This window comes from Eucalyptus grandis, chromosome 3 (genome assembly GCF_016545825.1).
Source record: "Eucalyptus grandis isolate ANBG69807.140 chromosome 3, ASM1654582v1, whole genome shotgun sequence".
Lineage (NCBI taxonomy): Eukaryota > Viridiplantae > Streptophyta > Magnoliopsida > Myrtales > Myrtaceae > Eucalyptus > Eucalyptus grandis.
In genome coordinates this window covers 67211536-67228564 of record NC_052614.1, presented here as the reverse complement: position 1 = coordinate 67228564, position 17029 = coordinate 67211536, and the positions used below count along the sequence as shown (strand labels likewise).

Sequence of the window (17029 nt, the reverse complement as noted above, 5' to 3'; positions counted from 1 at the left end):
AATGAATGGAAGATTATGAGCTAAATCCAAATTTATTTAGCCTATATATTGTTAAGGCTGTATCACATTGGTTGTGAAGAAAGGAGTTGATAGTGTGAGGGAAAATCTTACTCTTTGAGTTAACTTTTGGGGTGAAAGAGACCCAAAAAATCTAACACTAGTATTAGAGCCTACGTTGCCAATAAGTTTAGATCCAATAGTCACAAGTTACAAATTATCGGGGCCTATGGTCGGTTTATAAGCATGAAGAAAAGTTTCACTTTTAAGTTAGCTTTTAGGGTGAGAGAGGCTTAAGACCACCCAAGATATATAATACTAGTCCTATGGGGCGGCCTCATAGGAAATGGCCTTGTCGATTGAACCATGAAATCGAGATAAAGTTATAGGGGCATTATAATTTCCTCGTGCATAACTAAACCCTCGAACCAACATGTCTCGTACGACACTAAAATGAATAATAGCTATCATGTGGCTAGATGACTAGATGACTGTCCCATCGAGCCCTAGAACATTAGGTTTGCAACTTTGCACGAATAACTCTAAATTGATGAATAGCAATTCCATAAAGACATTCATTTTTATCATTAAATTGTGAACTTAACATCGAAAGATCTTAGAAAGACGCATTTTTTTTTCGGAGGTCTCTCACTAGTATTCTCATTTAGGTTACAACAAGTAGAGATGTTGAACTTTGTCAACGAAGAATTTCATCGAGAGGAGCACTTGTTCCAAGAGATAGTAGTGAACGTGGGAGCAAGCAAAGCGCATGGCACCCTAAAAGCCCTAATAGCTAATACAGATAATGAGTGCGTTATATTAAGCATTTGCAAAATCCTTGGCAATAATTCATACTTAATTTTAGTGAAAAAGAATTTAACCACAAAATATTATGTTTTAAGAACACATGGCCATGCAAACTTTTGTTCAATAACGTGTAGCACTTCTAATTTTAACTGATAAATTTTGCAATGGAAAATGTAACGAGCATAACGTACTCTCCTTCTTCTAGTACTATTAACACAAATTATTCAATAATAATATTATTAATTAACTAAAACTTATGCGATTAATAATAACCATGAATTAGTAAGACTATGATAATTTAATTAATACCATTCTATTATTAACACACATATTTCGATTCACACGTCGAATCCGAGACAATTTAAGTTCATGAAAATTACCTGCTGCGTCCTACAAAATTTACGAATTTGATTAAGGTCTCAACATACTTGTCCAAATATTAAGGCAAATAATGCTTAACTCAAAATATAGGTATCATTATTATAACACGAATTTCTGAATAGTACATAATTATAAATATGGAAATTCCGAATGTCACGCTATCGGCCTAACCTCAGGAATGAGAAACAAAATCAATGTCAACACGACTAGTTCATACATCCGGTGGCCATTCAGTCGGTCAAAAGCGTATACACTATCATTTAGTTGCTTTTCCCCAAAAATAGCGAGGCAGATTCATGTAGGCTGGAATCTATTTGAGAACACACATCATTTTGATAGGTTAAAGTTTTGGGAATTGGGATGCATATGAACAACGACCAAATTGGTGGGTTTTATTTTGAACTTACACTAGAATTGATGGGAAACAAATTGCATTGGGCAATTGGTACTACATTGCTTTCTAATAGTTTCTCTAGTTTTGATGGGTATCGGAGTCCCATGCCCGACTTCAGTGAACTAGGGCCAAAGCATTGGGGATTTGTGCACGGACACTAGGGTCCAGGGCCAGCCTCAATAAATTTGGGCTCGGCCTCAATAGGCCTAAGCCTGGGCTCTGGGGATTTAGCCATTAGCACCACGGTCCCCGATTTGGTACTAGGGGCCTAGGCCCAGGCACCCAAGTCCCTTATGCCATAGCTTGAGTCCATAGAGGGCTGGGCTCGGGTGCAGAGCATAGATTGCACTGCGTGGAACAAAATGTAAGATTACGTAACCTTCTTGCAAAAGAAATGGTATAATAGAGAATAGACTTTTTTGAGATAAGACATGATTGTTTAGTTACATTGAAGATGATATGGACAATTATAATATGATTAGGACCATGCAAAGTAGGTTAAAGTTTATATCGCAAGGGTATAGTGATTGTATAATCGCAAGATTAGGTATATCCGGCCAACAAATGAAGTAATTTGTCTGAACATATGAAACTTGGCTAGCTTTCTGTTAGATATTGTAATTTGTGCTGGTCACTATACTAGGACTGTCATAAGCATATATGAAAAAATATTTGATATTTATCAAGAAACCGAACCGCTCATTGTATAGAACATTAGTATATTCCAATATCACATTTTTACAGACTCCTTATTTTATTTCATTCAAAATCCACAAAAAAAAGGAGCTCTCAGGCTAGAGAAGAGTAATATTTAGGGGTTGAAACAGAATTTAAATTACACACATAGCAGATTCGAAAACTGTCTAAAGCAATCTACGATGGTTTGGTAATTAAACTTGTTCTTCCAAACCATCACATCGGCAATGGATTGACGTACAGAGAAGTCACGTACTCTTTGAACTTGGTTCCAGCATGAGTGTAGATATCTATCTCATCTTTGTACATCACATGCATAGCTCGTACAAAGTTGAGAATTCGCACAAGGAGTGGCCTGGGGACGATGGCCGTACAGCACAACCCTTCATTAATGTCCTTCCATGCATTGGCCACTTGTTTACGGAGTTCCACCTTAGCCTCTTTCTCTGTAACTTTGTATTGTTTCATGAAACATTCCACTGAAGATGGCCCATGACCTCTCTCTTGCTCAAACTGTAAACACATATCTTGTGGAAATTATTCTTTTATCCTATTGATAAAATCTAATGGACAAAATTTAGATAAGTCAATGCTGTTCACTAGTAGAGCTTTCATATACCTTGTGTCCGGCGATGTCATCCATGAGCCGACCAACTAATTTTACAGCCTTCACCATCTTCGAGTCGCCGTATAACAACCAGTCAAAAGCATCTTTTGTTACAAAATCTTCCATTCCCAGCAACGACGTCACCAATAGCAACTCAACAGCAGCGGACGTTAATGCAATAGGCATGTACTCCTCCATCGTCGGTACGTGGTTTAGGTGGAACCATTTGGCTTCAGCGAAGTACGCTCTCACTAGGTTTTTCATCTAAGGATTTATCCTCAAACATAAAACTACGTCAATATTCAAGCTTTAAAGTGTTTGGTGGACTTAAATATTTTGTTGCCAGTGGACGGGATAAAAACTGCAATTGATTGATATAACTTCAAATGGCTTACTGCTTCTTTTGCATAGAAGAGTCGGTATGATTGTCCTTTGCTAGTCACCTCATAACCAATTTCATCATAAAAATCAAGAACTGTCTTGTAACACGCTTGCATGTACTCTGGTAATCCTTCTTTGGCATTGATGTCCCAACTAAGTTCAGAGTTCAAAAAGTATCACACTCGACTCTAATAAACAATTGATCAAATTTGAACAAGTTTAGAATTGGTAAATTGAGAAAAGCATCTGAGTGCGAATTATACCTTTCAATTGCTTCTGTGAAGAGTCCTAGTTCTTCCAACGTGCCATTGACATCATAGATGTCATCGATAATGGAAACCATGCTGGCCACTTTGGTGAGTATTTCCCTGGCGGCTTCATAGTCTGACTCAAAATAAACTATTGACATCCAAAGATACATCTCCACCAGCCTATCTCTAGCAAATGGGAACTTCCTTTCTATATCTAAATTCTTCCACCACCTGTGGTTCACCAGCAAATCTTGTTTAGGGCAAATACTTTCTATACACTTCATTGAGAGAATTATAGAAAGTATTTAGACCAATGAACCAAAGATAATAACACTCCTTGTAGATTTTACAAATGATTTTCAATTTAGGATAACTTGAAATTGTACGAATCAATCTATGACGATTGGGTGTTCTTAGCACATCTAGCTATTTCAGACATGCTATCATGAAGTTAACCTTGTAAGGTTGCCGAGTTCCTTCTGGTGTTGCTCTTGCAATAAGTTGAAATCGAGTTTAGCTAAGGCTAGCAAGACTTCATTATGCGAAGGCTTCTCTTGGTAGAGTGGAATGTATTGCCTTGCCTCTAGCCTTGGTATTCCCTTGTGGATTGGTTGATTTAGGGCATGACTCACTTGTTTTTTGAGGTTAGGGCTTGCTTTTCCTTCATCAATTGACTTGAGGTGAGTCATAGTAAAAGCAAGTGCATCATTCAAAACATCATCGCCATGAAACCTTGTATGGCAAGCTTCAAAAAGACTTAGTAATCCTTGCACATTGGCGATGAGTGATTCGTTGAAATTCCCATTGCTGTCCTTGAACTTGTTAAAAATTTCTGAATGGCCAAACAAAACGTGGGAAAAGATGTTATCATGAGATACTATGAAAAATTCATGTTCAACATATAGATCAACTGGAATCGATGGAAAAATGACGTATTAAACCGAGGAAATAGAAGAAGGCACTATTCACCTTTCAAAGCAGGAAATTTTTGTGAAGAACACAAGGTATGAGAATCATATAGAGAAAGTAAACTAACAAACAAATAAAAAATATAGTGAACTAAACATGTTAGTGATATTATGTGTTCACCTTAATCAATCAAATGGGCTATCAAACTATTGTCTAGGACATAATTTGCCCAACTGATCAATCAATGAGAATTAGAACATTACATACCACATGAAATTGTGTAACCTTCTTGTCGCAACAATCGAAAGAGAAGAGCGGTTGTGTGTAGGTGGCTGTCCTTGTCGCCGTTGTGAAAATTAAAACAGCTTTCGTGGATTTGTTCAAGCTGCTGATTTATCTCAATTTTAAAATGGTAGGCAATTCCTACACGTTGGATTTGATCGATCAAGTTCAACTTTTGCGAAGGTTTATCCATAGCATCTGTCAACATCTTCCTCACTTCTCCTTTCAATTTCTCAATTCGATCATCTGATTTGGCAGGAGAACTCTACAAGAAAGTTCGAAAATAATTAGATGACATAAATTGTAAGAATGCAAGAAATATATTAGGTTGCCTATGACCTAATTGACCGCGATATTTAATGTGAACTGAAATTACCTAAAAATCATTCCATCATGACTAGTTTTTTTAATAGTGGAGAAATCCTTCCTACATTTGTTAAGTCATATGTGCATGCCACAAGGTTCACGGAGAAATTTTGAATCATGTAAGGATCAACATATGCGTGGAGTTTCGAATCAACTAGCACTTCTTTTCTTTTTCTTTTTCAAATGCTGTAGGATGGTGCCCAATCATTCAAGATTATCATTGTCTACGGCCTTAGCTTTTAGAAAACATAAAGATGAAAAAAAATTCCGAATATAATCCACGAAAAAGAACAACTCAAATGCTACCATCGAGTTGGAGTCAGAAGCATATTTGAGAAAATAATCCCTCCATATACTTGGATGAAAATTTGCTGATCGGCGTTCAGGGACGTGGCTTGAATCTTGAGCAGGAGAAGAAGATGAGATTGCCATAATCGGAAGTGACATTTCTTTTCCGCTGCTTTCTTGATTTAGGTGACTGAACAAAGGTAGATGAATGACAGTAGAGGGCAGAGGCTTTTCTGTGAGTGTCGGAACCTTCTTGATGGGTATTTATAGGCTGCTTTCTTGATTTAGCATGATGGACAGGTAGGTAGAATAGGGAACAGAAAAGGCAAACGTTTATTTTCACCAAAGACGTTTTTTCATTTAATTTCGAGGTCTAATTGATATACCATGTTATTCAAGGTGTACTATACAAAAGTTTATCTCATGAATGCGACCATGGAAATAGGGGTAGCGCTTTCAAAATTCAACCTCACTATTGTGCGAACTGTTCTAACTCTGTGAATTTGATCATCTCTCACTAAATTTGATCTTCTAGGACACCTCTTTTTCCTTCTACGCTCGCGTAAATAAATAAACATCATTGATCTCAATAAGATTTTCCAAACAACTTAATATTTTTCTGACAAGAAAGTATATTGCATTACTGCCAACTTAAGGAGGCAAAAGAATATTAGAAGTGTCAAAAATTGTGTACGACACTTTAATATCAAAATTTTTTGTTAGATTATTTAAGTGCCAACGACGAGAAATTCCAGCTACAAATAATACGTGATATTTATAATTAAAAAATTTATATGACTTGGAATATTATTTAAAAAATCCAATCTATTGAAGTGGTCTCTTTTTAATAACGACTGGAACTAAAATGATCACTTTAAATAAAATTTGACACTTAAATAATCACTATTTACAATTTTTAGATGACGTCATTTAGGTATTATGTACTAATTGATGTCGGCAAGCCATGTAGGACTAAGAAATTAATAAACTATGGCCACATTGGATTTCCGGCAATGCAGATTAGAAATGGCACTTAAATGATCGTCTTTTTTTATAAATAAAAAACGGCACTTGAGTGATCCAAAAAAAATATTTTGTACTAAAGTGAGTACTGTGCACAATTTTTAGCACTTCTAATGTCCTTCTCTCGCTTATGGAAGACCACATGTATATAATATTGACACCTAAATTTTGGTTAATCATTTAAGAATAATTTATATAGAAGAATTATGGACTAACCCAATCCCTAACAAAAATAAATATCAAATATATTTTTTAGGGGCATTTTTCATGACAAATAGATAAGCTCATAAAATTGCATTTAAATTGGACCTCTAGAGATTTGAGGTTCTGAGCTTAGTTGAATTATCTGGATTAAGACCCGACAAGAAGCAGAATTCGGCAGCCCAAGGAGAGGTAGTGGCCGAAAATCACAAGGAAAATGAGGACATTGAGCTTTAACAGAGTTGTGATTAGCCCTTTCAAGCTTAATTAAAATAGGCCCTTAAAGGATCAAAGTTTGATATTAATTGAGCCGGCAAATGAGCTAAAATTCAGCCAACCCATGCAATAATCTTGGCTGAAATTCACAAGGGAGAGGGGGCCTAATTGGCCTAAGTTAAGATTAATTCAGCCATTAGAATTTAAAAAACCTTAAGTCATTAAAGCGCATTGTCTTGGCAAGGCCGAACATGAATGTCGCTGTCTCTATGGCCCCCCACCGACGTCGTCCATACACGTCAGCCCCGTCCTTGCACTGCCGACCACCGCGATTCTCGCAATCCATCCATTCGAATTTGGAAGTCAAATCTTCAAATTGAGTCTGGCTTAGCTAATCGTTCACCGTCAAGTGGAAGAGTAACGATTAATTAATGACTGCTCATTTTGTATTTTAATCGATTTCATCTCACCCAATTATTTTTTCTTTTTTTATTGCAAGTTTAAATTGAGAGATAAAATCCTAAGACGGCCCACACAATCAATTTTAATCAATACGATAAAAAAAATTAGATACTAAAATATAAATAATTATAAGTAAAAAAATAGGTTTAATACCCTGAAAAACTCCAAACTGGTACATCTGTGACAAATTTACCCTGACTGACCATAAAAAATCATAAATTGGTACATTTATGACAAATTTACCCCAAACTAATTTATTTGACCGCAAAAAACCTCAAACTGATAAATTTGTAACAAATATACCCTCCGCTAAATTGGATTAATATCACAAAAAAATCACAAAAATTGTAAATTATGACAAATGGAGCGTAAAATCCCAAATTGGTATATCAATCAACCATTACGTGTCATTTAACTTAATATTTTAACGGTAAAATTTAACAAAAACTAACTGAGGGTAAATTTGTCACAAGTGTACCAGTTTGATGTAAATTTGTCAAAGGTATACCAGTTTAGGGTTTTTTGTGGTTAAAAAAATAGTTTGGGTTAAATTTGTGGGTGTACAGGTTTGGGGTTTTTCAGTGGTATTAACCCTAAAAATATTATCATTTATTGAAAGAAATTGTTAATGTCATTACATAGATTTGTTAAATTTAAAAAATGAAAAAAAAAACACTTGAAACGTTGGCTTTGCAATTAATAACAAAATCATTATTGGCTTCCTTTCACCAAAATCAAATTGCTTTAGAATGACTGTCCAGTGACTTAAAATTAAGACTAGTGATATCAATTACGCATCAAACGAATGAAGTAAAAAAAAAAAAACAAAATAAGAATAATGAATTAGTAAAAAGAAAATTTACCCCATTGATCCAAATCTCTGAAGATTTTATCTCTCAATTTAAGCTTGCAATAAAAAAAAAAACCTAAAAAAAAAATTGGGTGAGATGAAACCAGTTGAATCACAAAATGAGTGGTCATTAGTTGACCATCACTCCGTCACTTGATGGAGGACGGTCAACTAAGCATTTTTTTCCTTCAAATTTATGTAAAAATCTCATCTGATTTGATTAAAATATCGTGTTACCTAATTTGTTGATATCTAACGTTGCATATTTTGAGTGATTGGCATATCCTCAATTATGATTACTTCCTAATAAACAACATGCATATAATCGGTAATTCAATCTCTAAGGCTTGAGATAGGATTATGGATTGCGTGGAAAAATGTAATAACTTTATCTTAAGACCTAAGATTAGGTTTGATTTTTATTTGCTACCAAATTTGAGTTGATTGGATATGTTTGGTGATTTTGTGCTTATTTTTTAATCCTCATGATTATCTTATTTGATTTGATGTTGATCTCGTGCGATTGGGTGTTTATCCTGTTTGATTAATTCCTATTAGAAAAATACCAACAAAATTGCCTGATAGATTAGGATAAGCATTAGATAAGATTTCCCTGTAGGATAGGATTTTGCATAGGATTGCATACTGAATAGTTTCTAGAAGATTCCTAGTTAGGATAGGATTTAACCAAGATTACTTTCTAATTTAAATTGGATGATATCTTACTTGAGATAATTTATTTTGATTAATTTTAATTATAAATTTTAATAAGAAAAAACATTACGTGCTTGTCATATAAGATTAGATATCATAAATTCCATGTCATATGCCATGTCATTCATACGAGTCCATCATGCCACATCATTATACTATACCATGTCATCATGCCATGTTATCATGTCATGTCATTGTGGCATGTTGTCATGCCACGTCATCAATACTATTTTATTTAGTGATTGCTTGTTTAGGTCATTTGACATAGAATTGTATGACATGTCAGAATTAGGTGATATCATATGTCCTTAAAATAGTACATCATACAGACAAAAAAAATTAGTACATCATGCATGTTTATCTTAGGTTAGAATAACATAATTTAGCGTTCACTAAAAATGTGACATCCTGATTTTCATGTTCCGATTTTAATTAGATAAGTTGGGTCTTTCATCAAGGCGCCTATAGTCTCTGAATTGTCTACTCATGAGATAACTAACCTATCCATTTAAACCATTAAGGGATTTTAACGCAATAGACTTGGGAATTCGACCAGAAATCGGCTACTCGACTGTGCTCATTTTTAGAGGTCATTACGTCACAGTTAAAAATCAATTAGGGATCAGAGATAGGTCAGTTCGACTGAGATGTATGGCTAAATGTGAATGACTCCACTAAATTGGAAAATTCTTGTAGATCGACACTAAACTGATTTTTCTATCGTTTTGATACCCTGTGTCCATATTTGAATCATTGAGACTTTCATGACAACCGAGAGTTGCTAATGTGTCGAAAAGGTACGTGTGGCTCGAAGAAAATTGACTACGGGTCAATTGCACAAAAAATTTCTAAAAGCTATCTGGTAGGCTAGATCATGTTAAAATCACGCCAGATTGAAATTAACCGCGAATTTGAATTTGATTTCAGAAATTGAAAGTTCTGTCATGTCACGAGTCATTATAGGAAGGTTGACTCACCTTTTGAGGAATTTCCGGCGAGTTCAATTCAGGATTTTTATGGAAAATCAATTTGGACAATTCGGAAAACGAACGGAAATTCGGATTGGCTAATTTGAAGGGATTTTTGGCATATGGTGTGAGTGAATTAGTGACAGGAAATTTCGTGGGCTTTTTCCGCAACAAATCAAACCTCAATCGAAAAAGTTTGTTCAAAAAATCAAATTCGAGAAAAAGAAGAAGTAAAATTTGGAATTGAAAGGAACAACCGTTTTTGTTATCCAAGACTTGTTATTTTGGGAGAATTATAGTGCAATTAAGCAAATGAAGACTAAACTTTCTACGTGGGAATTTGTAGGACCAAATTTGGATAAAATTAGGAAGTTTTCTTTTAATTTTCTTCTCTCCCCCCCTTCGGCAACATCTCTCTCTCCCTCGCCTATTTCATTTCCCCAGTCGACGGTTCCTGTGAAAACGTGGTCTTCCCTTTTTGCATTTCTCATTCTTCTTATCCGTGTACGTGCATTTCTCTCTCTTATTCTCTTTTTCTTTTCCTCGCAGCCGACCATGCCTGCAATCTTATCTTTAATTTCTGTTCTGTTCCTTCTTTGATCTTTCTCTAGCCGCTGGCTTCGACGATCCCCTCCTTGTCTCATTCGGTCAAACTTCTTTTGCCAGCTGCCACCGACCCAACTATTCTTGTTTGTTTATTTTTCTTTCCTGCTGGTTCGGTCGAAGACATCACTGGCCTGTCCCCTTTCGTCCATTTCTTCTTCACGTGCGCCCTGCCGAGCTTGCTGCTTCTCCTTATTTTTATTTTTCCCGCGTGTTTCTGCCCCACCGAACCCCACCAATCTCCTTCGGCTGTCACCGCTTCACCACTCGTCCAAGTTGGTCCATCTTCAAAGCCCATTCAGCAGCCCATTTCAGCAAGTTCAGTCGACTCAACTCGGCCCGGTTCATGGCCGTTTCAATCACGGCCCACTCCACCACCGGTGGCTGCCGAACCTAGCCTCGAACCGTGCCCGAACCAGCCACCGTTGCAGCTCTTTGGGCCCAAGTTCAGAGGCTTTTTCTAGCCGGGGTTTGTGGACATCAAGACCTATTTTCGGGCCCGTCCCGGCCCCGCTTGGTAGTCCCGCTTTGGAGGTTGTCATTCCTCGCCGTGATGCCGTCGTTTTAATCCGAGCCGATCATTAATCATGTGAGTTTAACTCACTAATTCTCGCTTAGTAGGTTAATGATGCTTAAGGGTTGACTAATTTAGGTTAAGCATGGATTAGATGGTTAGTTAGATTAGATTAGTGAATTTAATTAATTTTCGATACATGTTAGGTGGATAGTTAGTGCAATTAGCGAGTAAATAGACTATAGTATTTATTTAATGAGTCTTGAAAATTTTCCAAGCCCGTTCCGGCATATAATTAGGCATTATAGGCCTAAGTATTCATTTATTGCATTTAATAATTATTTTCCGTAATTATTTTATTAATTAATTATTTTCCGGAAATTAGACCAGGATAGTCGGTGATCGGAATTTTATGCTGATTGTGATGGTGTGATATGTTTATTTAATTGAACTCGAATTTGTACTGATTTGGTGTGAATTGTGATTTTAGGATATATTCCTAATTACAATGCCAAAAATATTTTGGTGGACTGTATAAAATAGTGGGATTTATGGAAATAAAATTATTATATTTTAACTAAGGCCAACTGTGTACCCACACACGGCTATTTTACCGGGTATAATAGAAAGTGAGAAATTGTTGGAGAATGAACATCGGCTTGGTGGCTTAGTACGTCATCTCGGAGAAAGATGTATATTATGTCAGTTCAATGACTTGATACGTCATCTCGGAGAAAGACATTATATTAGTTCGGCTCGATAACTCAGTCTGTCATCTTGGAGAAAGAATATTATATTATATTGGCTCGGTAACTAGATATGTCATCTTGGATAGTGCATGTGGGCTCGGTGACATGCTAAAGGGATCTTAGCTGTCCCACATCGCTTGGGAGAAGCTCTCTGGCTCGCTTTATAACTATTGCAGTCCCCCTCACCTCTCAAGACGTCTTTTGAGGCTGAGACCCCCAGATTGGCATCAGAGCTAGGTTAAGGTGGATCCGGGTGCATGCTAAAGGGATCTTAGCTGTCCCACGTCGCTTAGGAGAAGCCCTCTGGCTTGCTTTATAATTGTTGCGGTCCCCCTCACCTTTCAAGACGTCTTTTGAGGATGAGACCCTCAGATGTCATCTTGGATTTGATGTATTGATGTGATTCGATAAGATTATGAATTATGTTGAATTACAGGAATGAACTAAGACCAAAGTAAGTCATTTGACTCGTGATTGTGCTTAGGCAGCCCTTAGGGCGTATTCGCTTCCTAATCGGGTCTTATGATGTATAACTTGCTGAAACATTGTCTCACTACTTATTGTATAACTATTTTCAGGTCCTTAGATGGTATTGGTGAAGGACCGGAAGCCCCGAGTTTGAAAAGTGAAGCCCAAAGAATCGGCGATTTTATCCGGCTAGCTAGTCGCTAAACAATTATTTTTTGTTGGAAGTTGATCCATTTTGTAAACCTTTATGTATATACCTGGGTGTTTATAAAAAGGTATTTTGTGAAAAATTGGCCTTACTTTCCTATCCCATTATCTTATTAACTGGGGATTTTATATGCTTCTACATGCGTATTAAAATGAGAGGGTTGGCTATGCGCCTAGGACGTCGCTATTTAATCAACCAGTGAGGGATAGGTGCACGCTCGAGGATCGGGGTGTGACAAAAAATAAAATCTCAAAAAGAATTAATTGAAATTATATGGTAATTGGAAACCATATTTAGGTTTAAATATTGTTTTAATTAACATAGTTGCAAATTGCTTTGCTTCGATGGGGTTAAAATTAATCCAAATTGCCCGACAAACATTTTTTTTAATAAAAGAGAAAATGTACCAAAAGAGCGTTAAAATAATCTAGTATAAAAAAGTCCATGAATCCATTTAATCTTTGATTCATAAAAGTAAAATACTCTCCCATGCTTCGATGGGATTAAAATCAATCTAAATTGCTTGACAATTTTTATTTTTTTTTTTATAAAAGAGAAAAGGCACCAAAAGAGCATTAAAATGATCTAGTATAAACAAGTTCTTGAATCCATTTAATCTCTGGTTCATAAAAGTAAAATACTCTCCCATACTTTACAGTTAGGGAAGCTCGCGACATATTATAAGATTTTGCTGACGAGACTTGCATTGTCACAAGCTCCAGGAATGGAGAAATTGTCCAAATAGTCCAAAACATATTACACTTTTGCCAATTTAGTCCTAAACTTTTCAATTTTGTCATTTTAGTCCTAAACATTTTCACATTTTGCCAATTTAGTCTTAAACATTTTCATTTCTTGCCAATTAAGTCCATCCAATCAATTTTGATATGGAATTGCTGATGTGGACAACCGACACTAATGACACTTTTTTAAATGATATTTTAATTTTTTTTTTTTTTTTATGTTTTTTAAAGTTATGGCTACCGCGGTAGTTATAAAGTAGGCCAGAGGGCTTCTCCCAAGTGATGTGGGATAGCTAAGATCCCTTTAGCATGCATCCGAATCCACCTTAACTTGGCTTTGATGCCAATTTGGAGGGTCTCATCCCCAAAAGATGTCTTGAGAGGTGAGGGGGACTGCAACGATTATAAAGCAGGCCAGAGGGCTTCTCCCAGGTGATGTGTGACAACTAAGATTCCTTTAGCATGCACCAAACCCCCCTCAAAAGTAAAAAAGAAAAAACCATAAAAATTCAAAATATTATGAAATATTATTTAAAAAGTGTTACGTCAGTGCTGGCCATCCATGTCAGCAATTTCCAGTCAAAATTGGCCGAACGGACTGAATTGGCAAGAAGTGAAAATGTATAGGATTGGATTGACAAAATTAAAATGTTTATAACTGAATTGACAAAAATGAAATAAGTTTAGGATTTTTTTGGACAATTTTCCGCTTCAGGAAGACCACATGTATTAAAACCTCCATCTCGTGTGCAATCCAGGTTAAAAGTAGCTTAAGCTACTAAATGGAAGGATATCACATGTATATAAAGAGTCTATAAATTACATTATCAAGCAATAAGAGATATTTTAACAACAAGAAAGCCGGCGTAGATTTGTTAGGGTTTTGTGTGCCTTTTGCTCTATATTAATGTACGTATTCGAATAATTTGTGTCTCTTTGCTCCATTGACCCCATTTCATGTACGGAATGGTGTTTATCGTGTGGTGTTTTTCCCGGCTTGGAATAAAATGTGAAGATGATTATATTGCATGTGGAATTATTTTTGAACATGGTTGTCATTAGAGGTGGCCAAATGGGTAAAAAAAAAACTCGTATTTTAACTCATATTTGATGGTGTAGGTTAAAAATGTGTTGTTTTATGTTTTTAAAATGGGCTTAAGTGAGTTCAAGAAATAAATTTTAACAATTTACTATCTTAAATGGTTTGATATGTAACCTGTTTCAAATCCATATGAAAAATAAAGAACTTTTTACCGGTGTTCTAGTAGTGAATAAAGCACGCAATGTGTTGGGTGGAGTTGGAGATGTTAGAATAATTTTTATAATTTTTTTTAAATGTTCTTAATTTTTTACAATTTTTTATTATATTATATTATATATATTTTTTCTTTTTCTTTCTTTCTTTTCTTTTTTTCTATGATGTTAGAACAATTTTTACAAGCCGGCGAGAGTCGTTGGCCCTGACTTGTGGTCAGTTGGCGACCCTCGCTAGACTTTTAAAAAAAATAACGAACGAATAAGGAAAAGGAAAAAGGAAAATAATAAAAAAATTCAGAATATTATTCAAAAATTAAAATTATCCATATTAGCGTCCGTTGTCATTCACCAACTATGCCACATAGGACGGTTGACGTCCACGTTACGATTTCCAGTTGAATTGGCTAAAACGACTAAATTGGTAAATCGTCATAAGGTTATGATTAAATTGGCAAAACTAAAAAAATTAGGATTAATTGTCACAAATACCTTAGATTTAGGATTATTTTGGTAATTTCCTTGTATATTTTCTCACAACACATAAATATTCTTCCAGTTCTTTATGTGCATTTCAATGTTCAGGTTTTTTTTAATGTTTTTTCTTTTATTTACTAACAAATTTTATTTAGTTAATTTATTTTTCTAATTTGATAAAAAAAAAACTATCCAAATGGCATATTCTAATGAAGATCTTAAAGTAGGTTAAATGTTTTGGTATGAATATGGACATTTTTTTATTGATATATGGGTTGAGTTGGGTTGGGTTGGGTTTGAGTTACTAAAATTGTATTACATAAAATTGGTCAATTGATTTAAATGGATCAATTTGAATAAAATTAATTTTAACACAATCCAAATTGGACACGACCCACCTAGTTATAATATAGTTAACACGTTCGTTGTGCGCATGCAATGATGGCATTCCCGCTGCAGCGATGGCACACATTACACTTTTGAAGGAGGAAAAGTCTAGTTTAGAGAGTTATAGGTTATTTATATGAGCTAAAGAATGAAGCCAAGTGCTAGTTTGAAGAATAAGATAAAACAATTCAAGTGTAGGATCATTTAACATAGACCTATCTTTTGTACTGGTTAGAAGAACACCTCCAATGCCATGGCTTGGCACGGGAAACAAATAAGTGACAAAACTTCCAAAAAATACACTTAAGTATCAAAATCGAAGAAGATATAAACACTTAAGTGCCAACAACGAGGATTTTCAGCCAAGTAATTGACATGGTTTTTTTCGGCAAGAATTTTAAATGATGTGGCATTTCTGAAAAAAAGAAGAAGAAAAAATCCACATATACAAGGTGAATGACGTCACATAAACTACGCAAGACGATGCTAAATGATGTCATTTTGTCATGGTCCACATAGACAACACGAAGACCCCATGCTATAGTAAGGTGGGGCTGAAGAGGGGGCCCTAGATGCTTGAGATGGACAAGCTCTTCGCCGGCTACATCAACCGTGAGGGTGAGGGCCAGTGGCGCACCCTTCCGAGCGGGCTGCAACGAGGAAGACCTCATCCTTCACCTTTACTGCCTCCTCAGCAACAATTACCCTTCTCCTCCTCCTCGAATTCTCGAAGATCATTGAGCCAGATCGATCGGGGTTGAGCTTTCCCGATCTTGGCTAGGGTTTCGTGCATTCTTGAGGAGGGGCCAATTAGGGTTTTGATGTTTTCTCTCTTGATCGCTCACTTGGTCTCTCTCTTTAACTCACCGATTCGCCACCAATGCCTATAGAATTTCATTATCCATCCATCTCTCACAAGAACCCACACTCACTCAATTGCTTGCTCACTTTCTCTCACATTTTTCAGCTCATGAGAACTCACGACCATAGCATCCATAAAACCACCCATTGATTAACCAAAAATCTGTGAAATTAAAAAAGACGGTCATACTCTCCATTTCCAAGATGTAGACCAATTTTATTAATAAAATAATGTCACATCGGATTTCTTGCAAACGTAGTTGGAGTTAGCACTTGAGTGTCCTTTTTTTTTTTTTTTTTTTTAGAAGTGTTACTTAAATGTACATTTTGGATGTTTTGGCATTTATATGTCCCTTTTTGCCAAGTTGTGATACTTGGGGTGTTCTTTTGTTTGTACTACTAGAGGCCTCCTAATTAGCTGAGTAGTTTGAAATCTTTCTAGAGATTGGATTAGCAATTTTTATTTTATTTTATTTTTATTTTTTTGTTCTTGTTGAGTCATAGATGAGTCGTAAATTATATTTAACTTAACTTGGCTGAGTTACTGGGTAGTGAACTTGACTTTGCCGTCTTAGGGTATACATATTGCCTGAAGACCCCGTCATATTCAAGGATCGCTCCTTGGTAAAATTCGCTGGTCGAGATTGTGCCTGAGGTGATGAGTTTGAGCACTGTCCCATTCCTAGCCGTGAGGTAGACCTGACCACTTTGATTGAATATCAATCCAAAGCCGCTGCCTACGGTGTTGCTGACCCAATAAGTATCTGAGGCATCCCATGGGATAGGAGGGGCATAGAATGCAAGATTTCCGTCGTCTCCCAGCATGAAGTGGAATCTCCCGGTGGAGTAATTCATTTCGGAGAAGCGAGCATTAGCTTTAGTCCCTTGATCTAACCGTTGCGTAGGCAGCATTATGTCGGTCGGCTGGCTAAACGTCTCCCACAAGTTGACATAGTTCTAGCTAACTAGGAC

At 36.1% G+C, this 17029-nt stretch overlaps 1 protein-coding gene across 1 annotated transcript; it reads right to left on the bottom strand.

Annotated features, from left to right (window-relative positions):
* Window positions 1-2323: 2323 nt before the first annotated feature.
* On the bottom strand, window positions 2324-5564 carry LOC104438524 ((-)-germacrene D synthase-like). Its single transcript, XM_010051687.3, has 7 exons — window positions 5378-5564; window positions 4691-4970; window positions 3971-4346; window positions 3527-3745; window positions 3278-3416; window positions 2895-3146; window positions 2324-2788 (listed from the first exon to the last, which is right to left on the bottom strand). The coding sequence occupies exons 1-7, from the start codon at window positions 5516-5518 to the stop codon at window positions 2492-2494; spliced, it is 1704 nt and encodes a 567-aa protein (XP_010049989.2). The 5' UTR covers window positions 5519-5564; the 3' UTR covers window positions 2324-2491.
* Window positions 5565-17029: the final 11465 nt, after the last annotated feature.